We start from the raw sequence: 26,312 nt of genomic DNA, 5'->3' as shown, positions 1-26,312 counted from the left end.
AAGCAGAACCTAAAATCCCTATGCAGGGTGGACTGCAATATGAAAAAAAGAATGCATAACACCTCCACAAATACTAAATTTGAATATGAGTAGCTGTATACAGAATATAGGTGAAGTTTAGTATGTTTGCTTTGAAGATCTATTTTTTGTGATAGGAGAAATCTCAAGAGTTCTCCTTTTTTATTTATTTTTTATTTTTTTGTTATTTATTTATTTATTTTTTTATTGGTTGATCAAAACATTACAAAGCTCATGACATATCATCTTCCATATATTTGATTCAAGTGGGTTATGAACTCCCCTTTTTTACCCCAAAAACAAGTTGCAGAATCACATCAGTTACACATCCACATTTTTACATAATACCATATTAATGACTGTTGTATTCTGCTACCTTTCCTATCCCCTACTATCCCCACTCCCCTTCCCTCTCATTTTCCTCTCTACCCCATCTGCTGTTGTTTAATTCTCTCCCTTGTTTTTTTTTCCCCTTTCCCCTCACAAACTCTTATATGTAATTTTGTGTAACAATGAGGGTCTCCTTCCATTTCCATACATTTTCCCTTCTCTCTCCCTTTCTCCCACCTCACTCGTCTCTGTTTAATGTTAATCTTTTCCTCATGCTCTTCTTCCGTGTTCTGATCTTAGTTGCTCTCTTTATATCAAATAAGACATTTGGCATTTGTTTTTTTAAGGATTGGCTAGCTTCACTTAGCATTATCTGCTCTAATGCCATCCATTTCCCTACAAAATCCATGGTTTTGTCATTTTTTAGTGCTGTGTAATACTCCATTGTGTATAAATGCCACAGTTTTTAAATCCATTCATCTATTGGAGGGCATCTAGGTTGATTCCAAAGTCTAGCTATTGTGAATTGTGTTAATATGATCATTGATGTGGCAGTATCCCTATAGTATGCTCTTTTAAGATCCTCAGGGAATAGACCCAGAAGTGTGATGGCTGGGTCAAATGGTGGTTCCATTCCCAGCTTTCCTAGGAATATCCATACTGCTTTCCATATTGGCCGCACCAATTTGCAGTCCCACCAGCAATGTACAAGTGTACTCTTTTCCCCACATCCTCGCCAGCACTTATTGTTGTTTTGACTTCATGATGGCTGCCAATCTTACTGGAGTGAGATGGTATCTTAGGGTGGTTTTGATTTGCATTTCTCTGACTGCTAGAGATGGTGAGCATTTTTTCATATACTTATTGATTGATTGTATGTCCTCCTCTGAGAAGTGTCTGTTCAGGTCCTTGGCCCATTTGTTGATAGGGTTGTTTGTTATCTTATTGTTTAATTTTTGAGTTCTTTGTATATTCTGGATATTAGGGTTCTATCTGAAGTGTGAGGAGTAAAAATTTGTTCCCAAGATGTAGGTTCCCTGTTTACCTCTCTTATTGTTTCTCTTGCTGAGAAAAAACTTTTTAGTTTAAGTAAGTCCCATTTGTTTATTCTTGTATATAACTCTTGGGCTATGGGCGTCCTATTAAGGAATTTGGAGCCCGACCCCACAATATGTAGATCGGAGCCAACATTTTCTTCTATCAGGTGCAGAGTCTCTGATTTGATATCTAGCTCCTTGATCCATTTTGAATTGACTTTTATGCATGGCGAGAGAAAGGGGTTCAGCTTAATTTTGTTGCATATGGATTTCCAGTTTTCCCAGCACCATTTGTTGAAGATGCAATCCTTTCTCCATTGCATGCTTTAGCGCCTTTATCAAATATAAAAAAGTTGTAATTTTGTGGATTGGTCTCTGTGTCCTCTATTCTGTACCATTGGTCCACCTGCCTGTTTTGGTACCAGTACCATGCTGTTTTTGTTACTATTGCTCTGTAATATAGTTTGAAATCTGGTATCGCTATACCGCCTGATTCACACTTCCTGCTTAGAATTGCTTTTGCTATCCTGGGTCTTTTGTTTTTCCATATGAATTTCATGATAGCTTTATCTATTTCTACAAGAAATGCCATTAGGATATTGATTGGCATTGCGTTGAACCTGTAGAGAACTTTGGGTAATATTGCCATTTTGATGATGTTGGTTCTCCCTATCCATGAACAGGGTACATTTTTCCATCTTCTAAGATCTTCTTCTATCTCTCTCTTTAGGGTCCTGTAGTTTTCATTGTATAAATCTTTCACCTCTTTTGTTAGGTTGATTCCCAAGTATTTTATTTTTTTTTTTGAGGATATTGTGAATGGGGTGGTTTTCCTCATTTCCATTTCAGAAGTTTTGTTGCTGATATACAGGAATGCCTTTGATTTATGCGTGTTGATTTTATATCCTGCCACTTTGCTGAATTCATTTATTAGTTCTAGTAGTTTCTTTGTAGACCCTTTTGGGTCTTCTAGGTATAGGATCATATCGTCCACAAATAGTGATATTTTAAGTTCTTCTTTTCCTATTTTTATGCCTTTAATTTCTTTTGTCTAATTACTCTGGCTAGTATTTCAAGGACTAAATTAAATAGAAGTGGTGAGAGAGGGCATCCCTGTCTTGTTCCAGATTTTAGTGGGAATGCCTTCAGTTTTTCTCCATTTAGGATGATGCTAGCCCAAGGCTTAGCATATATAGCTTTTACAATGTTGAGGTAAGTTCCTGTTATCCCCAGTTTTTCTAGTGTTTTGAACATAAAAGGATGCTGTACTTTGTCAAATGCTTTTTCTGGTTCTTATCTTTAAGTCTATTGATGTGGTGAATAATATTTATTGATTTCTGTATATTGAACCAACCTTGCATCCCAGGGATGAATCCTACTTGATCATGGTGCACAATTTTTTTTATATGCTTTTGTATTTGATTCACCAGGATTTTATTGAGGATTTTTGCATCTATATTCATTAGAGATATTGGTCTGTAGTTTTCTTTCTTTGAAGTGTCTTTGTCTGGTTTTGGGATCAGGGTGATGTTGGCCTCATAGAATGAATTTGGAAGAGTTCCTTCTTTTTCTATTTCTTGAAATAGCTTGAAAAGTATTGGTATTAATTCTTCTTTGAAGGTTTTGTAAAACTCTGCTGTATACCCATCCGGTCCAGGGCTTTTCTTGGTTGGTAGTCTTTTAATGGCTTCCTATTTCTTCCTTTGTTATTGGTCTGTTTAAATTGTGTGTGTCTTCCTGACTCAATCTGGGCAGATCGTATGACTTAAGAAATTTATCGATTTCTTCACTATCTTCTATTTTATTGGAATATAGGGTTTCAAAATACTTTCTAATTATCTTCTGTATTTCTGTAGTGTCTGTTGTGATATTGCCTTTTTCATCCCGTATGTTAGAAATTTGAGTTTTCTCTCTTCTTCTCTTCATTAGCATGGCTAAGGGTCTGTCGATTTATTTATTCTTTTAAAGATCCAACTTTTAGTTTTATCAATTTTTTCAATGGTTTTTTTTGTTTCGATTTCATTGATTTCCGCTCTGATTTTAATTATTTCTTGTCTTCTGCTATATTTGCTTTTGTTTTGCTCTTCCTTTTCTAGGGTTGTGAGATGTAGTGTGAGTTTTTTATTTGTTGGTTTTTTCTTTTTTTGAGGAATGAACTCCAGGAAATGAATTTCCCTCTTAGAACTGCTTTCATTATGTCCCATAGATTCCGGTATGTTGTGTCTGAATTGTCGTTTATCTCTAAGAATTTTTTGATTTCCTCCTTTATGTCTTCTGTAACCCATTGATCATTCAGTACCATATTGTTTATTTTCCATGTGATGCTGGATTTTTCCTTCCTTCTTTTATCATTGATTTCCAGTTTCATTCCATTATGATCAGATATGGTGCATGGTATTATCTCCACACCTTTATATTTACTAAGAGTTGCCCTATGGCATAATATGTGATCTATCTTTGAGTAAGATCCATGTGCTGCTGAGAAGAACATGTATCCACTTGATGATGGTTGATATATTCTATATATGTCGGTTAAGTCTAGGTTATTGATTGTGTCATTGAGTTCTATAGTTTCTTTATTCAGCTTTCGTCTGGAGGATCTGTCTAATGGTGAGAGTGGTGTGTTGAAGTCACCCATAATTATTGTGTTGTGGTCAATTTGACTCTTGAACTTGAGGAGAGTTTGTTTTATGAACATTGCTGCACCATTTTTTGGTGCATATAAATTGATAATTGTTATGTCTTGTTGGTGGATGGTTCCTTTTAACAGGATATAGTGTCCTTCTTTATCACTTTTGATTAACTTAGGTTTGAAGTTGATTTTATTTGATATGAGTATGGCCACTCCTGCTTGATTCCGAGGGCCATGTGAGTGGTATGATTTTTCCCAACCTTTCACCTTCAGCCTGTGTATGTCTTTTCCTATCATATGAGTCTCCTGAAGGCAGCATATTGTTGGGTTTGTTTTTTTGATCCAGGTTACTAGCCTGTGTCTCTTGATTGGTGACTTTAGGCCATTAACATTTAAGGTTACAATTGAAATAAGATTTGTATTTCCAGTCATGTTTATTTATTTATTTATTTTAGTTTGGCTAGTTTTTACTTTTTTTTTTTTCCTCCCCCTTTACTGAGATAGCTCCCACTGTTGGTTTTGGGCACTATTTTTCCATTCCTCTTCTTGTAGAATTTTGCCCAAAATGCTTTGCAGTGCTGGTTTTCTGGCTGTGAATTCTTTTAACTTTTGTATCGTGAAAGATTTTAATTTCATTGTCAAATCTGAAGCTTAATTTTGCTGGATACAGTATTCTTGGTTGGAGACCATTATTTTTCAGCGTTTGAAATACATTGTTCCGGGATCTTCTCGCTTTCAAAGTCTGCGATGAAAAATCAGCCGTTAACCTAAGTGGTTTACCCCTGAATGTAATCTGCCTCTTTTCCCTCGTAGCTTTTAATATTCTCTCCTTGTTCTCTATGTTGGCTATCTTCATAATTATATGTCTTGGAGTTGGTCTATTACAGTTTTGGATGTTTGGGGTCCTGTAGGCTTCCAGGATTTGGCAATCCATTCCATCTTTCATCTCTGGGAAGTTTTCTAGGATTATTTCATTTAATAAATTGTGCATTCCTTTGGTTTGAACCTCTGTGCCTTCTTCTATCCCAGTGACTCTCAAATTTGGTTTTTTGATGACATCCCATAACTCTTGGATAGATTGCTCGTGAGATTTAAGCATCTTTTCAGTGTTGACTATACTCTTTTCAAGTTGATAAACTTTGTCTTCATTATCTGATGTTCTGACTTCTACTTGATCTAGTCTCTTTGTAATATTCTCGTTAGTGTTTTTAATCTGGTTTATAGTTTCTTGCATTTCTAAAATTACTGTTTGGTTTTTTTTTAAGATCTCTATCTCCTGGTAAAGGTCATTCTTTGCAGTTTGAATTTGTTTGTTTAGTTCATTTTCAAAATATACTTTCAATTCTTGGATTTGCTGTCTCATGTCTTCTCTAAAATTCCGTTCCATCTGAGTTAGGTATGCCTTGATTTCTTTCCCTGTCCATGTTTCTGATGCTTCTAGGTCCTCCTGTAGATTTAAGTTGTCCTGCATTATATGTAATCCTTTTTCCCTTGTTTTTTCATGTTGTTCACGTTACTTTCCAGCTCTGTTTGACTGCTTTGTAACTGCTTTCTCCTATACATTTGTTTTGGCTTTGTTTATCTCTGTTGTCTCTTCTTTGTGGTGGGAGATTATGCCTATAGATGTTGGGCTTTATTGTACTTTAGAGCTGATTCATTCAATTTATAAAGGGCTTCCGGATTTTGTATGCATATAGTGGTTTGTTTTTTGTTCTTAGGACTTTAGGTTAGGTGCTATGCAGGTATAAGGGTTAGTATGTCTTGGCTACTTTAGAAGATTGCTCTACTGAAGGGGGATACTAACCATCGATTGGATCAGGGTGTTGGTAGAAGCTAGGTATTTAGGAGCCCTATAGACAGCCTCGAAACATTCAACTATTTGCATTTAGACAGTTACACGAAATGGAGGACATAATGCTTGGGATGAAAGTTGGGGAGAAGGGGAAGGAAGGTGCTCTTGAAAAGAAAGAAGGAGAGGGAGATAGATAGCATAGAGGAGAATGGAAAGAACAATAAAACTTGGAAGGGGAGAGAGAGAGGGAAAAGGGAGAGAAAAAAATAAAATGAAATAAGAAATAAAATTAGGTCTTAGAGATCCATTTTCTTCTCTTCCCGTAGGCAAAGCTGTGCACTCCGGGCTGAGTTTTGCCCTCAATGTGTCAACAGCAATCCCTGTAAGGCGGCTCCTGGGAGTCTCTCAATCCTGTTGGTCCAGAGCCGTTTCACTTCTATGGCCCCTCCTCCCCTTCCTCCTACCAGCCAGCCAGGTCCTGCTCACCGGAGGCAGTTCCCCAAGGATTTGGTTATACTTTCAGCCCCACCGAGCGCTCTATTTCCCTAACGACTAAGCACTCTCTCTTTCATTCATCTAAGCCCCATTACTGTGGAGCTGTGGTCTGGGAGTCAATAATTTAATTTTTCCGGACCCCTTTGGTGGGCACACCTTCAGAATCTGGCGGCTAAGACCATTGGTGTCACCGCTGGTGGTAATGGGAGTTGGGGGTCGAGGATCCCCTCTGCTTCCCTCAGCCCCTACAATCACGACCACTCTGCTGGCGGTAGGAGGAGTTGGGGGTCTGGAGTGTCCTCTGTTTCCCTCCGCCCCTACCGTCACTCCCTCTCAGTTGGCTGTTGGGGAAATTGGGGGTGGGGAGTCTTCTCTGCTTCCCTCTGCCCCTACAGTCATGCCCACGTCTCTGGCAGTAGGGGGAGTTGGGGGTCGAGAGTCCTTTGGCCCTTACGGTCACGCCCACGGAGAGATTTTGAAGTTTCCCGGTTGTTTGTATCTGGTATTGGTGGGAGTCACACACCTGCTAAAGTAGATTCCGCTGGGAAGGAATCTCTTGGCCGAACTTTGGTGACTTCCCCTCTCTGCTATGGCGGGCCCCTGGCTCCTTGCCGGAGTGTCCGAAGGGAGGGGTGGAACTGGCTTGTCTCTGGTCTGACACAATCTCTGGTTTTAGTTCCCAGTTCGCTATTTCATAAAGGCTTGGTTAGATTCCCTTCACGTCGTCTGGGGGGGGGGCCGTTTGCCAGGTGGGTGGGGCCGTTAGCAGAGCCGGGAGGGCACGGGCCGTCTGCCGGGCCAGGCGGGGACACCTCTCGCTGCGCCAGGCCGCCGGGGGCCGCTTGTAGAGCCGGGCAGCTGCAGCCGCGTGGTTAAGCGCTGGGCGGGCGGGGTGGCCGTTTGCAGAGTGGGCAGGGCCGCCAGAAGAGCCAGGAAGGCGGGGGCCATCTGCCGGCCGGGCGGGGACCCTTCTCGCCAAGCCTGGCCGCCGGGGGCTGCCTGCAGAGCCGGGCATCTGTGGCCGCCTAAGAGCCGGTCGGGCAGGGTGGCCGTTCGCAGAGCGAGAGCAGGGGCCCCCAGGAGAGCCGGGATGGCAGGGGCCGTCTGCCGGGTCGGGCGGGGACACTTCTCGCCGCGCCGCTCCCAGCTTGTAGAAGCGGCCAGTGGCCGCGGGATTGGACCTCTGCGCCCGCGTGGCCGGCCAAGATTCACTTGTCTGGGACAAACTGTCACCTCTAATAAACTTACTAATTCCCGGCAGGTCTCCTTTTAACGGGATTTTGCTATAAGTTCCTCAGTAGGTAGAATGTAGCTGTTTTAATGGGTCTTTCTGATCTCGTTAATGTGGAGATATTGAAATCGCTGCTTCCTCGCCGGCCGCCATGTTGGATCCCCTCCTTTTTTAAATAGGTGGGTTTGTTGCAAAACGTTTGTCCATCTGTTTCTTCTGGATAAATAAGGACTTGGGATATATTTGAACAACATGACTAAATGGAATGTTATTAAATGCATAATTGTCGTAGTGGGATGTGCTGTGGTTTGTGATGAGTTAGACCTGGTTTGAATCTTGTTTTTGTCATTTGGTGTCTGAGCAGTCTTAGGCCATCCTCGCCTCTAAATTAGGAATGAAAACCTATCTTGAAGGTTCATCCTGAGGACTGAGACATGAGGGATACAGAGTGACTTCTTGTGCTATCTTGGTGACTAAAGTACCTGAGAAATAAAAATTTTTATACTTGTATTCATGGAAACTTTTAAGGAGGACTTCTTAGGACATGACAAAATAAATTGACTAAATCAATTGCACTTTTTTCTATCATGTTCCTTGTCTGATCTGCAGAAGTTTTGAAATGGTAAACGTAGGCTTAAATCTCCCTTTTTACTGTGCTTCCTCTTTATTCTGCCTGTTTTATATTCTGCTTTTCTATGCTTTCTTGCTTGCTTATCGGGAAATTGATCTTTCTTATTCCATTCTTGTTCTTCCACTAGTCTGAAAGCAATGTGACTTTGTATTCTAAAAATGGCAAATTAATACTTTAACCACAGGAAAATAACAACTAAAATACTATTATTTAAGAGTCTTTATTTTAATTCTCTGTATAGTTTGAACTCCACAAAAATTTATTACTATTATTTTACATAGTCAATGTTTTTTTTAGATTTAGCCACTTATTTATGGCTTTCTTTGCTATACTTTCCTACCTGCATAGTCCATCTTCAAACTAATATCATTTTCCTTCTGCCCAAAGAACATGTTTCTTTCCTTCCTGAAGGTTTGCTGATAGCAAATTCTTTTTTTTTGGGGGGGGGGCAGGGTCTTTATTTCATTTTCATCTCTAAAGGATAATTTTGCTAGGTATAGGATTCAATGTTGGTCATTATTTTTTTCCAGTATATTAATTATTTGATTCTATTGTCTCTTGATTTTTTTCTTATTGTTGTTGATAAGACAGAGCTGCCAGTATACATTTTGCCTCTTTGAAGATAACAGTTCCTTTAAAAATAAGAATAAGTTACTTTCGATTTTCCCTTGTCTTTTTCCAATTTTACTGTGACATGACTAGCTATAGATTTTTACAAATTTTTTCCTGATCAGGATTCCTTTTCACATTATAGCTAAAGTTATAAACTTATCCCTAGTTATAAACATCTTATTGCATAAACAAAAGCACCACTGAAAACTAGTTATTACCATACTACAATCCTTGTACTGACTATCCTCCAACAGAACAACTTTCTGGACATACAAGAAGATAATAAATTCTTTATTTTCCACATCTCTTCTAAATAACTAAATGCAAATATGACATTCATTTCCTTCTATAGTTTTCCATTCCTACAGGTGAAAGATAAAAAATTAATAAATAACTAAGGGTAAGTGTCCAGCAAGGCAAGGAAATCAATTAAATTGTTTTAATGAACTCTTTCTTTGACTTTCCAAAGTCTCTTGAATCTAAGAAAGGATATTTCAATCTATTATAACAAGTATGACCAACCATAGAGTAGGCTAGTATAATGCCAGGTTAAACAGTTGAATATGTCCATTTATTCAGAGGGATTACTGTTTAAGGATTCAAATGCACAGATCAGATCAAAAAAATTGAGTAGGGGCCTACAGACACTTCAGGCACACACATGGGCAGCCCTGGTAAAGTTGTAACTAGAAGTCTTTTGTCCTAGCCGCTGCAATGCTGTTATTCCTACCCAAAACAGGAATGTATAATAAACAAAGCTGTATCTCTATGCTAAATGGTCCTGTTCAAGCAAGGGATTTCAGCCTGTATCAGTGGGGATAGTCACTTCCGGGAGTCAGATGAGCACTCAACATTGTCCTCTGTCAATAAGTAAAGAGAATGGTTCCATGTGAGGAGTCTGAGTTCTTCTAGTGTTGGAGGCTTTGTCTTTCAAACTCTATGACCACAGGCATGGTGGCACACACCTAAAATTCCAGCAACTCTGAAGGCTGAGACAGGAGGATTGCAAGTTCAAAGCCAGCCTCAGCAAATTAGTGAGACCCTAAGCAACTTAACACGAGACTCTCTCTCAAATTTTAGAAAAAAAACATTTTAAAAGGCTGAAGATGTGGCACAGTATTTAAGCATTCCTGGGTTCAATTTCTGGTACAAAACAATGGCAACGAAACCTCTAGTACCATAGGAGTGGGGGTAGAATTTCAAAGCTCTAGGAAGACACAAATCTTTAAATGCAAATGGTGTGCTATGGAATACTAATAACAATGACTAAAACATGCACACTCAGAACTATTGAAATGAAATTTCAGAACACCCAAGGGTAAAGAGAAAATATTTTGACAGGAGATTAGAAAACCTTCTACAGAAGAAAAAAGACTAGGTTATTGACAAAGGAATCAGACTCTAATTGCAGTATGTAGCCAGAGAAGCAATGCCTTGGAGTTTCTGTGGACTAGAATCTCTACCCAATCACTCCACCAAGAAGGAGAACAGAACAATAACATGACAAATATGACCTAAGAATGTTTATCTTCCATGTGTCTTGAGAACATACTTCATAAAGTGCTTCCAGTAAAGTGAACAAATGTAAAAAGGAAGATGTGGATTCCTGATGTTTTCTAACACTGGACAGTCAAAGGAAACCCTAAGGGACTAACACTACAGAAGCTGTAGAGAAGAGCTTCCGCTGACTAGATGGAGGGAGTGGGAACCGGAACCAGAACTTGGTGGAAATTGAGCCTACACAGCAGATTATTTACCCTTAGAAAGAATGTAAGGAAATTTGGGAGAATTTTAAGTATTGGGGGAGGGGGAGATGATCACAAACTACAGAGGGACGAAAGTCACTAAAGAGAAAATGTACTCTCAGCATATTTGGGTATAAATAAAGTTATAATACTGAAATTGTGTTAGATTTTAGAACCAATCATTAAGTTAAGCAGAGATGTGACTAGAGTTAATTACCAAAGAAACTCATAGGAGAAGGAGGCAGGATGGGGAGTAAAAGGTGAAGAAATAGTAGAAGTGCTAACAATTTATCACAGAAGGTAGGAGGTAAAATAGGGCATCCATACTGATGAGACAAGAAATGGAGCTTAATTCCATTAAAGTGATGAGGAAAACAAGAGAGGCACCAAAATTTTGTGGAACCATTTGGAAGGATGAGAAAAGAAAAATCACATAAGGAAAATAGGACATCATGTATAATAGTAAGTCATTAATAGATAATATCTGAAATTGGTAAGCAAAACATGCCAGCATTATAAATTGTAAAATAAAATAATTTAAAAACATGGAGTCAATTACTAGAAGAATTAAAAAATTAAATAGTTTTCTCTTTGGTGGGAAATACTGAAATAGGACTGTTTCAGTATGATTTGATTCCTTTCATGTATTTAAACTAGGAAAGATTTTAAAACACATTTATGCCAAAATTTCAGAAAATAGGAAAATCTCAAACACATGGACCATAGATAACTACCATTAACATTTCACTTAGGATGGTTTTAAATTTGTTTTACTACTCTGTAAAGAATCCAGGTATTTATACTATTTATTCATACACTATTTATTCACAAAACCTATTGTTTCCTCTATATTTAGTCTTATGTTGATTTCAATAGAGTTTCTTTTTTACATGCCCTAAACATTTCTGATTATTGTTATATTCTCTACTTCTGTTTGTAGTTGGTAGAAAACTATTTTTTAATCTATTGGAAGCTAGTTTTTGCTGATAAAATGGATGTTTAAACAGAAAGACCCTAACCCCCCCCCAAAAAAATTTTTTTTTCAGATAATAAATACAGACTTCAAAGGCAGATAAAGAAGGAAAATGCCAAAGAGGAGGGTCAAGAACAAGTCATATGACTCTTGAATCCCTCACCCCCCACCTAGGATATAAAGCATTCTTGAATTGTGGACTAAGGATAGATTTGTGAAAAGGATCCTTGGAGAGGGTTGTTTTAATGTGGTGCCCTTACTGAGGGAACAGTGAGGGTGTCCACCCCTCAGCTCAAATCCTGGTGAAAGGACTTCAGTTAAATTCCTCAGAGAAACTGGTACATGGTTCTGCAGTTGACAGACACAATGGACTGGTGTTGAGTCTTGCCTGAGAAATCTGAAGGACCAGAGAAGGACTAGCCCGCTGCTGAGAAATGAGCTGAAGATATTTATGGCTGCAGATCTATACACATGCCCAGACTTACCAGGGTAGGGTTTCACCCAGTTTTCCATAAACTAAAGGAAGGACATGAACAGAGTACTGGGATATGGCCAGGTAGGCCCATGAAGACCCCCTCAACCCAGAACACCAAACAGACCTCAGTAGAGAGAAGCTGGGGCATCAGATGAGTCCTAAAATATGGAAAGAATATAGTAAATAAGTGCATATATGTGGTAAATCCCCAGTAACAGGAGTATCAGTGCAGGATGTGCTGCAAATTGTAACCAGAGCCATCTCACCATAGTGCTAGTCATGTTGAAAATTTCCTGACCTCCTTACCTCTCCTACCTCCTCTCTACTCCTCTTGTATCCCTGGAAGAGTCAAATACTGAAGCTGAGAAAAGAAAGAAGCTACTCCTATTCCTTTTCCTAGTTAGAGGAGGTAGAAATAGCTGTGATTCGGATGAAACTGGAATCTTGGGCCATTGCATGGGAATGGATGTTCTCCTTACTAAACTGAACTTGAATATTCATTGAGCTTGCACTAAAGAACTAAATCTCTCAAATTTAAAGAGAGATTTAGATAACTAACACAGCCCTTAAATCTCTAGTCCTTCTCATTTGGTAAGCCTCACTTTGAGGACAGAAAGCCCACATGGGAACTGCTCAGTGGGACATCAAAGCTTCTTTATAATTACACTTCATAGGTCACATACCAGTTGTGCTACTCTACTGCAGGAATTCCATAAAAATGTCTACAGTTTTTCTCCCCTACTCTTAAAACTTCTCTGCATCATTATCTCCAAATGCCTATTGCCGTCAGCTGGCTTTTGTACTACTGTCCCCAAACTGAATTCTCCCACTTTGCCCAACCCCCAAGTGATATTCACTTTGTTGACTTGGTTTTCATTTCTGTTTCTTTCCGAGGAGTCATGTATTGGCTCATGGTTATTTGTCCCCTCATCCAATTCAGCTAAGTTCCTGTGGCAAAACATTTAATATTATACCCCTCTCACTGTCCATACTAAGAGAAATATGTAATACCTTCCCCTCTAATTCCTGAAATCCTTAGTTTTTCTCTCACCCTGAAACTATGACCTAACAAGGCATCCTGATTATTTCAGGGTTCCACAGCTGAGCTTTCGCCTCCATTTGTGACCAGTTTCAGGTTATGCAGGACCCTCACTCCACACCCCATTCTAAGCTTGGCTGCACTTCCAGCTGCAGTTGTCACTTTTAAAAATAAGAATGGACCCTGGAGCACAGCAGTATCTGAACCTCATCTCTTGTCTTCTCAGGACTGAAAAGAGGCTTCCAAATTTTTTGTTTCAGCCTAGGTCTTCCAGAACTGAGATGTGAAGTCTGGTCTAAGGTAAACAAAGCATCCCTTTCAGAACTACTGAGCCTGCTTCTCAATACCAAGGAGGTTTGGCACCCTGCAGAGCATTCCCATTCACTATTGGGTACCAAATTCATGGAGCAGCAGAACACAAAGCTTTTTCCATTTGAAGTTTTATATAAAGAGATGTAGAGAGAAGTCCCTGTCTCAAAGAATTCCTGAGCCTCATGGTAGGACTTAGATTTAGTGGCCCCACTGGAAGGATATGATAGGATATGGTTCCCTCCTTTGGAATTGAGTCATTTCTTAATGTTGGGTAACCCAAACCTGTGATATATCTCATGAAAGGTTCAGGGGTGGGAGGAGGGGATGATGCCTCCAGTGTGGAATTCTGGGTCATTTTTAATAGATTTAACTATTCTTTAGGATCCAGTTACTAAATACCATGAAAAGAGAAGAATCCCACATAACTAACACAGCTCCTAAATCCCTAGTCCTTCTCATTTGGTAAGCCTCACTTTGAGGACAGAAAGCCACATGGGAACTGCTCTGTTCCTCGAAGATATTGGACATACTGCTCCCCTTCCAATTTTGCTGAAATGTCACTACCTATATACAATTAAAAAATTAATTAATTAAAAGAAAGAAAGAAAAATCATCTGGGTGCAGTGGCATGGCGTCTATAATCCCAGCTACTCTTGAGGCTGAGGCAGGATGATCCAAAGATTGGGGCCAGCCTAGGAATTTAGTAAGATACTGTCTTAAAATAGAAAGGGGAGAGAATATAGCTCAGTTTTTGCCTAGCATGTTCAAGGCCCTGGGCTCAATCTCCAGTAACTAACACACACACACACACACACACACACACACAGATAAACACAGAGAAATCACCAAGTAAGATGGTGCGTAGTTTGCAAGGGTGCTGCTTATTTCACTTTTGTTCTTAAGACTTCTTATCCTATTTTTCTCCTCTATTTGAATATATATTATCCTATGTTCCAGTAAAGCTTAGGTGGCAAGTTCTTGCCTCTAGTGACTTAGGGATTTTGTATAGCTTTATTATCAAGTCTAGCCCTCTAGATCTAGTTCCCCACCAGATCTAAGGTCCTCCCCTCTGCCTGCCATAATCTTTCCATCTTAACTGAACAGACAGTTCAGTTAAGCTGCTATACACATTTTCCATGCTTCTCCTCCACTTAGCCTGCCTCCTGACACAAGTCTGTGATTCATACTTAACATGAGAAAATCCTTCTCATGCCAGATTTATACCACCACCACTGTCTGTCTACCTTGCGAAGGTAACTAATGTATTTTGAAACTAGCATGTTTTTAACCCAAGTGGAAATGTTTTTTAAAATCACAAATAGCTGAAGAGAGAGGATGAGTAATGGCTAGAGTCTGGAAACTGCCAAATCACAAAGGCATGTATGATGTACTGTTCTTGATGGTGAAAGCTATAGGAAGTGTAGAGATCATTTTGGAGAAAATATGGAGGTTATATTGGAGCAAAACAAATCTTGAGAACAGAGAAAAAAAGAAGGGTTATAACAGTATCTAGTGGGGAAAATGATGAAGGCCATTATAAGGGAAAGGCAGTAGGAATGGAAACAAGGGGATGGCTACATAAAATATTAGGAAAAAGAATTGATAGGACTTGGAAACTAATGGGATGTGGATGTGAAGAAGAGGGAAAGTAAAGGATAAAGCCCACCTTTAGGTTTGAGTAATAAATTGGGAGGGTATGTGAGTGTTCTGGTCACTGGTGTGGTCAGTTGGTCACTCGGCTACCTCAGTGTGGGGGGTGGGTAGAGACACAGAGTCAACACACAGACCCTGGGAGCTGGTGAGGGCTGGCAGGTGACTACCTCAGTCGTCGTCCAGTAGCTCATTTAATGCGGAAGTGATTACAATTGAAATAGAATGCATCTTCCAATCATACATAAGCAAGCAGGTTATACAACATCTAGAAACCAATCATTTTATGATTAATGTAGCCAGGTTATGAGGAAGCTCTAAATATTGCTACGCAGTGGAAAGCAGTATGGAAAGATCTTTGGCCCTAGGGGAGGGGACCTTACAAGTCGGGGGTTTCATGCCCTGAAGCACTTAACTCTCAGTTCCTGGCCTTGTAGCTTGGCAACGCTGACCTCAAGCACTGAGGATGTGGTTTCACTGACAGCTCTCTAGACCAGAGCGCCCCGTCCTGCAGGTGTTCCTGTCAGGCCTGTATGAGCGTAGGTTTTCCTAGCACTCTGTTCTGCTCATAGCTGCTAGCTGCAAACTGAAAGTTATTCCAACAAGGGTACATGAATGGGAATAAAGCAATTCAGAGAGTAAATTAGGGCTCTGATTTGGACTCGGGGAGATCGAGGCACCTATAAAATGAAATGTTCAGTACCTAACTGAGTACATGTGCCTGGAGTGCCGTAGAAATATCCAGGCTGAGATAAACATCTGAGAGTAACCGGTGTAATGTAGCTGAATTGCCAAATGTGGTAAAGATACTGGAAGTGGGTGATGGATGGGCAGAGGAGGAGTTGGGAGTGCAGTTAATACAGTAAGTAGGGACAGAAAGTCTGGCAAGACATAATAACATATCAAAGCATGTGCAGAGAAAGAGCAGGAAATCAAGAATAATATCAGAGGGCTAGGATGTAGCTCAGTGATAGGATACCAGCCTGGCTTTTGCAAGGGCCTGGGTTGGATACTCAGCACCACACACACACCATAATACAGAATCTAATGAGAGAAAATAGAGAAAGGAAGAAGTTAAATGCTCTAGAGATCAATTAAGATAAAACTATCTGACAACATGAAAATTACTGTAAAGTCAATAAGTACACTATCAGTGGAGTGTTGTAGATGGAACTCCTATTGTCATGTATATAAGATATAGTGGAAGTTGGAAAATTGAAAACTAAGTGTAGGATACTCAAGTAATTGGTATGAGCAAAAACTATACAAATATCTGTGTAACTTTGAGGAAGGATTTCACTACACTTGAGGATGTGCATAACATATTCTGAGGGGAGAGTGCCAGTGGAGACATTAAAAATAGTTAAAACCACTCTAAGATACCATCTCACTCCAGTAAGAATGGCAGTCATTATGAAGTCAAACAATAACAAGTGCTGGCAAAGATGTTGGGGAAAGGGTACACTCGTACATTGCTGGTGGGACTGCAAATTGGTTCAGCCAATTTGGAAAGCAGTATGGAGATTCCTTGGAAAGCTGGGAATGGAACCACCATTTGACCCAGCTATTCCCCTTCTCGGACTATACCCAAAAGACCTAAAAAGAGCATACAACAGGGACACAGCTATGTCAATATTCATAGCAGCACAATTCACAATAGCTAGACTGTGGAACCAACCCAGATGCCCTTCAATAGATGGATTAAAAAATGTGGCATTTATACACAATGGAATATTACTCAGCACTAAAAAACAACAAAATCATGGCATTTGCAGGGAAATGGATGGCATTAGAGCAGATTATGCTAAGTGAAGCTAGCCAATCCCTAAAAAACAAATGCAGAATGTCTTCTTTGATATAAGGGGGGGGGGCGACTCAAAACAGAGCAAGGAGGAAGAGCATGAGAAGAAGATTACCATTAAATAGGGATGAGAGGTGCGTGGGAATGGGAGAGAGAAGGGGAATTGCATGGAAGATGGTAGGAGACCCTCATGGTTATGCAAAATTACATATAAGATGGTGTGAGGGGGAAGATAAAAGAGAGAGAAACGTGTCACAGTAGATTGGGTAGAAAGAGGTGAGGGGAGGGGAGGGGAGGGGACAGGTTATAAGGAAGGGCAGCACAATACAATAGACACTAGTATGGCCCTATGTATAAACGTGGCTGTATAACCAATGTGCTCCTGCAATCTGTACACGTGGAAAAATAAGATTATGTACCCCATTTGAATCAAATGTATGATATGTCAAGATCATTGTAATGTTTTGAGCAACTAATAAAAAAATTAAAAAATACATAATTTGATAGTATTAAACAATAGTGTTTAAAACATTTGGAGATAAGCCTGAGTCTCAGACCGATTTTGGTCTCAAATTGGTTTGAGACCCAATTTCTTAAAGCTGTGTCATTTTAGAAAAATATCTAAGTTTATTACCTCATTTTCCTCATTTGTAAAACAAAACTATATCTACCATAAAAGATGGTTGGGAAGATTTAATGAAATTATATAAAAAGTGCTTAGCACAGGGCCTAGAACATAGCATATACTCAGTAGACAATAGTATGGTCATTTTTATTATTATGGTTAGCTATTTTATATGGAAAGAAAAGAATCCAAAGGTATAGGTTGGCAAGAAAGAGGAATATCTCTTCAAATTAGATAGAATATGTGTCAATGCACATGGATGTGATTATAAATTAAAATACATGCTTTAAAAATCCTTACCAATACTTAGGTGCGCAGCTCACGACATCATTGTAAGGACTCTGAAGAACCTAGAAATATTATAAAACGGAACTAAAAAGGTATCCATCTGAAATTTCATATTTATATATAGACATATATGTATATATGTACATGTGTGTCTATATATGTATACAAACAAATGCAACAAAATGTTTCAGTGAAAATTCATTGTGCTCTTTTCATTTCAAGTCATAAAAGAATTTTTTATGTCCTTGTGGAGTGTCACTAACATCTAACATTGTATGTAGATTCTTCAGTGTTCTGGGATAAGAAGGGTAAAAAAAAAAAGGCCCACTGCAAGATTAAAATTGCTCTTAAGTATTATGTTTGATATTAAAAGTTAATGCAAATTTTGCTCATCAGTACATTGGTATATGTTTTAATATAAAAATACTTTTACTTTACCTATATGGAGTAAACATTGCTGATCTAAGAAGGTTTACCATGTTCCTCACTTATTCCTGGCACGCTGCAAAAAATCTTTAATTTGGATAATCAGTTTCTTAGATCTGCACCAAACAACAGTGACAAAAGTTTACTAAAATTATCTACCTTTTCTAGTTATTCTAAATTTAGACTAAAAAATATTGTGAGGTCACCACACAAAATAGTCAATTAGATTTTTTCAATCAAATGACTTTTATATAGGTATTTGGAAAACAAAAATCCTTTCTATTTAACCCATAATTTTCAATTTTGAATCCACTTTGGTCAAATAATAGTTCCTAATAAACATAAATGTAGATTATCAACAAAATGTCGCTCAAAGCAGTTTTTACTTAGATTTCATTATTTCACATTTTATTTCTATATATTACAATTAATGAAGGTGGAAAGTATTTTTATAATGATACTTGTAGTTTCCCTAGCTTTTTCTTAATCTATTGGTTAATTAACACAAAGAGTTTTCTGACTTGATAACTTAGTTATCATAGGCACAGCCAATTTCTGTGTTCATCTGTCAGAATTTTAATGAGTTCTATTTGTGATAAATCTCTACTCTAAATGTAATAATGGGGAAATGAATGAAAAACTCAATCTTATTGAATCATGATAAAAAATGGATTCAACCCAGAAAAAGCAATTTTATGGTGACATTAACTATGTTTTCATCAATAGGTGTGAGATAGGTTTCTCTTCCCTAATGTTGACATTTGCTACCCTTTAAACATCAAATGAGAAGTTTCTTTCCCTTGCTCAATGAGGATCTTCAAATAATATCCATTTAATTCAAGTTATTCCAATTTCTCCTTAGAATTTTAAATTCATTTACTAAAAAAGTTTTTATTAAATGCCTACTATGGGCAAGGCACTCTTCTGGATAATTGTGTACAAAAATACCAAGATATGTAGGCCCCTAATTAAAAAAGATGACAGTCTAATAGTCCAATAGAGACATCAAAAGTACTGACACATCTAACTCCTTTGAACATTTTCTCTCAAGTATATCTATAATCACATTCTTTAAACCATTTTCTTCTGGTACACACAATATTAACTACCACATAATATCTGGAAAGGTAATATTTTCTTCAAGACTAACCTCTAACTTTAAAAGAATACATATTAAAAAAGCAGTACCCAAAACAACAAATATATGTAAGCCAAAATTATAAATACAATATAGTTATATTCTAATGAAGATTTGACTGATAAATTTGTCTACTAATGCATTAAATATAAAAGTATTTGAATTAGAATGTAAGTTTTTAAAGCATAGAATTTATGAAAACGCTGATTATTTAAGTCTTCTAAAACAGTTCTTTTCCACAGAATTTGGAATTTATTAAGTACAGCAAGGTAGAATTCTATGGAAAGATAAATCTCATTTTCCTAAGAAGGAAAGGTTTAGACCAAAGCAAACTAAAACATTTCAATGAATTAATAACAGCACTGAAAAGTCATAGGGAAAAAAAGAATGCGGCTCTTAATGTATCATATAATGGTGTATACTTTAAAAAGATCTCTTCAGAAAATAGTACTTCTGTGATTTTAGCAAGGAATTATATAAGGAAACAAATTATGTCTCTTTTTACAGAAAGGTAAAGGTTTGCCCTAAAATAATTCCTTTTACTCTAAATAACTTCTTTATGACATATAAAATTGGCAAGTAATTTGCTCAGTTGGCTAAAAATTTAAAAGGAGATTTTACTTAACTGCGTTTTGATACTGTAAGCTAATAATTTTAAAATGGATTTTTCTACATTATATCTGAATAGAACAATAATGAAACACTACTATTTCATTTCAATGATGTTAATATAAATAATTAACCAAATTATGGAAATATTCCAATCAACCTGCCACAAACATGAACTCTAAAACATGGGTATCTTTTATAACTTCCACTTTTAATATAATGAAATATTCATTAACTGTTAATTGCACATTAAATGAAAAAATATTTTTAACAAAATTTTGTTTAAAGCATTAGGAAAATCAAATTCAAAACATAGAAATTATCAGACTATAACAATGCTGCATAGATAGTGGTATACAAATTCCCTGATGCTAATTGACTTCTTCCTAACTAAAACTTCAATTTTCAAGTCACCAATAGAAAATGGTAGAGGCATTATTTCTTCTGCAAGGCTGGAAAAAAGGTTTGAATCACACCATTTAAAGAACAAAGATTAGATTATCTCCCAATTTAATTTTATTCCCCTCCTGTTACTTCTCAAATGTAAAAATTTAGAATGTAAGGATAATTGGAAGGGAATAAGAAGTGAATTACTAGTAGACACTGTGATCAGCGTCTGCTTTATTCAGACAAAACAGTGAATTATGTTTTAAAAATTACGACAACACCATTATATGTAACTAAAATTGCCAAGATGAATACTTTTTTACATTATACAATACATGGATACAAGAAAAAATGACCTTTTTCCTATCTTTGACCTTCAGTAGAGGAAGGTGGGAAATGTTATCACAAATGAGGACTTAAAAAATTATCATGGCACAGCATTAACTCCATAGAGATCAAAATCTTTTCTGAGTACTTAAAATTGACTTAATCAGTTAATGATAAATTGCTAAAATTTCTTTCACATGAGTACTTTTTGAAAAGAAAGATACTTTATTTAGAAGGAATTTGTAGCTCGAAACACTGTTCATTTAGAAAACATTAAGTTACCCTGAGAAAGACTTTTTAAATACCAACATTTTCAGATACCCTCACCAATGCATGAAGGCTCTCATCTCTTATGGTTACCTACCTAAAGACTATTTTGATCTAAAAAGCAATTCGAGTCTCTTCACTTTACTGGTAATAGGTCACAACCAAGACATCTGAATGTGATCAAATATAAGCAAATTTTACATTTATTTTGGGCAGGCCTCTTTTTCTAAGAAGTTATATTTCTTCAAATGTTCACAGATTCAAATATACTGTTTACAAAAAACAATCTTCTGTTAGTCAATTGATAGTTTTCTTAAAATAGTAAACAAATTTGTTTGGTGTACATTCGCTAATGTTTGCCTAGAAAATAAGGCATTAGTAATTCTTCAATGGCCATTGCAGAGCATAGACAACTGTTTTCTTTCTAGTCAGAGGCAAATGCAAACATTCCTGAAAGTGCAATGTTATTTTTAACATCTTTTCCAGAGTCAGCATTAATGACTCCCTACATACTTTTAGTATAAAATAATGCTTATTCCTGACACCTTACATATCCCATAATTACTTGAGAAAAGACAAAGTGAGAGCAGCTACAGAAGTAGCAAAATATTTTCCACAAATAAAAATACAGTATACAAAAATGGCAAGTTAGTGATAGTTGGTAATATGAACTCTCAATAATCCCATTCTTGAGTCCAAATTAAGATTTGACAAGTTTAAAGCCTTGTCCTGTGTCCAGCACAGTAGGAAGAAACCAACTCATTTTTAATCTTTTCAAGCATCTGAAACAAGTTTTGCAGATCCAAAAAAGGTTCAGACCACATAACCAATTTGCCAAATGCACTAATGGATATGTAATACGAGGAAAGTGTAGCATCCAGTGCTTGGCCACATCGCTTCCCGTTGGCAAGTGCAAAGTGTAGTCACTCCACCGCTTCGACACACCATACACTGCTTTCACTGTGCGTCCCTTTTCAGTCCAGCAGATGTTATTGTTGGAGTTGCAGTTATATTCTACCCAGTCCTTTGTAAAATCACCAAGCTGTGGTGGGTCAGCTTCTTCAATATCTACTGTCTTTGCCATCTCTGCTCCTTGAACAGCAATATACTGGTCATTAATCTTTCTCACTTCTTTCACCCAAGGGGTTGAATTCTCACAGTCTAATATGATAATAAGCCGGGAACAGAAGGAACCATTCTTTTCTCTCCACCATTCTAAAAGTGTGTCAAGGCGTAGTATATCTCCACCTGTGGACAAGAAAAAATTCAACAGATCAATACTTTCTGAAGCCTCTCATTAAGAATATTCTCCTAAGTATATTTAAGTTCTTAGAATTAAACATGTAAGAAAAAAAATATGAAAATATTTTAAAGATAATTATTCCAAAGTATTTTTGGAAAATGTATTTATTTTTGCCAGTGGGTTTTGTTTATTGTTCAATTTTGCAAACAACTCCCCTCAGACCAAACATTCGAGTAGTTACAGGTTGGAGATAATTTGGGGGGTGGTTCTGCATATGTCAGTTCTAGACCTGAGAGGGTTTGAAAGATCATCTGACCCAGGACAACAGCTTATTTTCTATTTTGTTTTACAGTATTAGTGCCAGATTCTCAACCAGTTTGTTTGATAGTGTCAAGCAAAGCCAGGCTACACCATGGTGAAATTGGTATCTGTATCTTAGAGCTATTTCAACTTCCTGAAATAGTGCATAATACCTACTAGCCAGTGTTTTTTATTATTATTATCTGTTCTTTTTAGTTATAGATGGCAGTAGAATCTATTTTGATATATGTATACAAATATGGAATGTATCTTATTCTAATTAGGATCCCAGTTTTGTGGATGTACACAATGTTGAGATTCACTGTGGTGTATTTCTATATGTACCTAGGAAAGTAATGTCAGCTTCATTCCACTGTCTTTCCTATTCCTATCCTTGCTCCCTTCCTTTCATTTCCCTTTGTTTAATCCACTGAACTTCTATTCTTCCCCTCCTCACCCACCTTTTTGTGGGTTAGCATCCACATATCAGAGAATATCTGACCTTGGGTTTTTTGGGACTGGCTTATTTCACTTAGCATGATAGTCTCCAAATCCATCCATTTATGGGTAAATGTCATGAAATTGTTCTTCTTTATGGATGAGTAATATTCTATTGTGTATATACTATCATTTCTTTATCCACTCACCTGTTGTTGGGCATCAAGATTGGTTCCATAGCTTAGCTATTGTGAAGTGTGTTGTTATAAACATTGATGTGTTGTCAGAAGACATTTTTAAAGCAGATTTTTCAACTTTAGGTTAAAAAAAATCATCCTTATTACTTCCATAAAAAATAAGTGTGCTATGATAATTTAAGAAACTTGTTTTATATATATGTATGCTCCTCAATTTGCAATGGGTTTATCCTGACAAACTCAGCCAAAGTGAAAATATTAACAATCAAAAATTCATTTAATACAACTCACCTACCAAATATCAAAACTTAGCAACAAAGGATACTGTAAAGTATTAGTTGTTTACTGTTGTGATTATGTGGCTATCTAAGAACTGCAGCTGGAAAGTACCTAAAGGTTATGGTACCACATATTGCAACCCTGGGAAAAGATCAAAATTCAAATTGGAAGTATATATTTTACTGAATACATATGGCTTTTGCACCATTATAAAATTGAAAAACTGTTACGTCACACTATTAATTGAGAAACTATAGTTAAATTCAGTAAAAATAAAAATTATATAAAAAACTTAATATTCTACACTGGGGTAGCAAACTGTAGCTTGTCAATTGTTTTTGTATGATTTTATATTTTTGCTTTGGTGAAAGAATATTTTTGACATGAAATTATAGAGGACATTTAAATTTCATGTAATTATTTCCATAAATAACATTTTATTGGAATACAACACTTATTCATTTACAGTCTGGTTATGGCTGCTTTCATTCTACAATGACAGAGCTGAGAATTGGCAGTACTACAGAAAGTACGGGGCCAAAATATCTGGCCCTAAAGAGAAAGTGTCCTAACCCCTGTTCTATGCCACTAATAAATAAAATGTTTCCTTATCTTTATAAATATGTACCATTAAATGAAAACAAATATAAAAACACCTTTTCTGTACTAAGGGTTTAAGAATGCATTTGCATTTATTTCAGTTCCAACACCAACAAAAGATTAAAAATTATATACCCAGAAAGATCTTTTAAAAATGCAATTCTAACCTATAAACCTGTCTTACAGATTCCAGGTTTTATATCTGGATCATTATAGATTTTTGCATTGATTTTTATATTTAAGAATGCTGCATTAACAGAGTATTTATTTTGATGACTTAATCTTTTACCACTCTCTTCAGGTAAATTTTTGTCATTCCCCAAGGCTACTCTCACCTCACCTGGTCCTGGCCCTGTCTCAATGACTTTGACACAGTCCTTCCAATTCTAGGAATCTATCCCCAGGAAAGAACAGAAGTGGGGACAAAAAAATTACATATAAAGATCTTCTCATTAACTTTTCACTAAAGTAGAGTAAAATTTGAAATGAAGAATAGAAATAAATAATGGTATAATCTTAGAGAATTTTAAAATTAAATATTCATAAAAACTGTATGATGGGAAAATGTTTATATTAGAACAGGCAAAGAAGGGTATCTGCAAAAAATTGTAGTGCATATTACTGGGTATTTGGATTTATGCTGGTTTTTAGAATACTTTTATACATTTTCCAATATTTTTAGAGTGAGCATATGTTACTCTTACAATTAGAAAGAATTTTAATAAGCAACAATTTATTAGCAAAACATCCAATAACCTCATATATATTTCTACCATGAGCAATCATTCTCTTTGCATAACTATCAAAAATGACACCACTAGAGAAAAAAAAGAATCTTTTATATTTTCAGTTCTATTAATATAATCTCTGAAGCTAGGTTATATCACATTCTTTATGTGCAATTAATATTCTTTTATTCATCAGCCTGCTATATCACAGACTCTGAAAAAGAAAATTATGTTTAATGAATTGCTCTAACAAGCATGCATACAGGAACTATTTCAACACATAATCTCTACATATGACTAATGTGCTGCACTTCACCAATACCTCCAAAAGATACTATTTTTTTTTAAATGGCCAAATGTTGACTTTTCATTATCTATGGTTCTGTAAAATGTCTCTAGAGATCAGAGGATGACATAGATTACAAGAGTTATTATACAAATTCTACCTATCATAAAACATCATTGCTTATATGGCATTCACAACTCTATCAACATTCTTTAGCACATTCTACTCTAATTCTCTTATATAAAAGCTCTTTATACATCAACGAGAAAACTTAAAGCAGCATGAAACCTTTTAAATTATTTCTCTTGTTTAGTTTTGCTCTGCTTTCTTATATGAATAGGTTCTATGCTGCATTTGGCTTATGGCCCAGATGCAAAGTATTTAACATTTATCTCAGATAACAACCATCTGATGCATTTCAAGTAATTGAGACTGTTTTTTAAAGGCTTTATCTGTGATATACTACATTATAGATTATCTACATTTTTTCTTTTTATTTCTCTCTTACAATTACTATAATTATTTTTTGCACTACGGCAAAGAAGAAGAAGAAGAAAAAAAAAGGTTCTATATTATGAAACTCCATAAATGTTAAGAAGGTTACATATTCTCAGAAGTACTACAAGTAAAAGTATAGGATGAAAGGTAAAAACAGACTGCCTTTCCCACAGTAATAGTTAATTCTGGACTTACTCTCATGATTTTCCTATTTCAAAGGTTGCTAGAAAGATAACAATTAATAAATCATCCAAGCTTAAGTTCTTTGTCACTTGGTTTAGAATAGATTAAAGCATTTGCCCCAGAGCAGCGATGTATAATTTTATTTTCAGACAGAATCAGCCTTGGAAGGCTAATGTCTAAGGCACATACTGACTGAAGAGAGGGCTTTTAGTCCTGTCCTGACTCAATCAGGATACCTGAAAGCGAGCTGGGTGCCTCAGGCTAGGTGTGACAGATGTGGGATAAGTGAGGGCCATGTCAAACTATGCTTTCTCTATTTTCTTTTCTTTTTATTTATTATGATAAGCACTCAACATTACACAGGAACAATCTTGACTAGTAGAATAATTCGGTAATGGTCAATTTATTGATAGAATGCATCAAAAAATATGAAGATACTACTCCACAATGTGACTGCAAGATATTTACCTAAAATTATAACCATTTTAAGAGTTAAGTCTTAATAAATTATTCCTGGAAACTCATCATGAATGAAAATTTAAGAATACTAATTTATATACTGCTTATCTGGGTGTCTCTTACTTTTTGTAGTAAAAGAGAAAGCTGAGTAAATATTAGTAAACTGAATGCCTAGAATTTATTCCTAAGTCACCTTTAAAAAATACTTGACCCAGCATGGTGCTTCAAGCCTGTAATCCCAACTACCTGGGAGGCTAAGGC

At 36.7% G+C, this 26,312-nt stretch overlaps 1 protein-coding gene and 1 long non-coding RNA gene across 2 annotated transcripts in view; one reads left to right on the top strand and one right to left on the bottom strand.

Moving 5' to 3' along the window:
* LOC308643623 overlaps nt 1-26,312 on the top strand; it is a 738,763-nt gene that overhangs the window by 621,251 nt on the left and 91,200 nt on the right. The gene's annotated exons all lie outside the window — the stretch shown is intronic.
* TMEM168 (transmembrane protein 168) overlaps nt 17,551-26,312 on the bottom strand; it is a 35,309-nt gene continuing 26,547 nt past the window's right edge. The window contains exon 5 of the mRNA XM_081287215.1: nt 17,551-22,088. Coding sequence (XP_081143341.1) covers nt 21,541-22,088 — 548 coding nt within the window. The 3' untranslated portion in view covers nt 17,551-21,540. The remainder of the gene's footprint in view (nt 22,089-26,312) is intronic.

Source organism: Spermophilus citellus, assembly GCF_964194105.1.
Source record: "Spermophilus citellus genome assembly, chromosome: 3".
NCBI lineage: Eukaryota > Metazoa > Chordata > Mammalia > Rodentia > Sciuridae > Spermophilus > Spermophilus citellus.
Note: the sequence above shows the minus strand (reverse complement) of the source record. Positions and strands in the feature narration are given on the sequence as shown.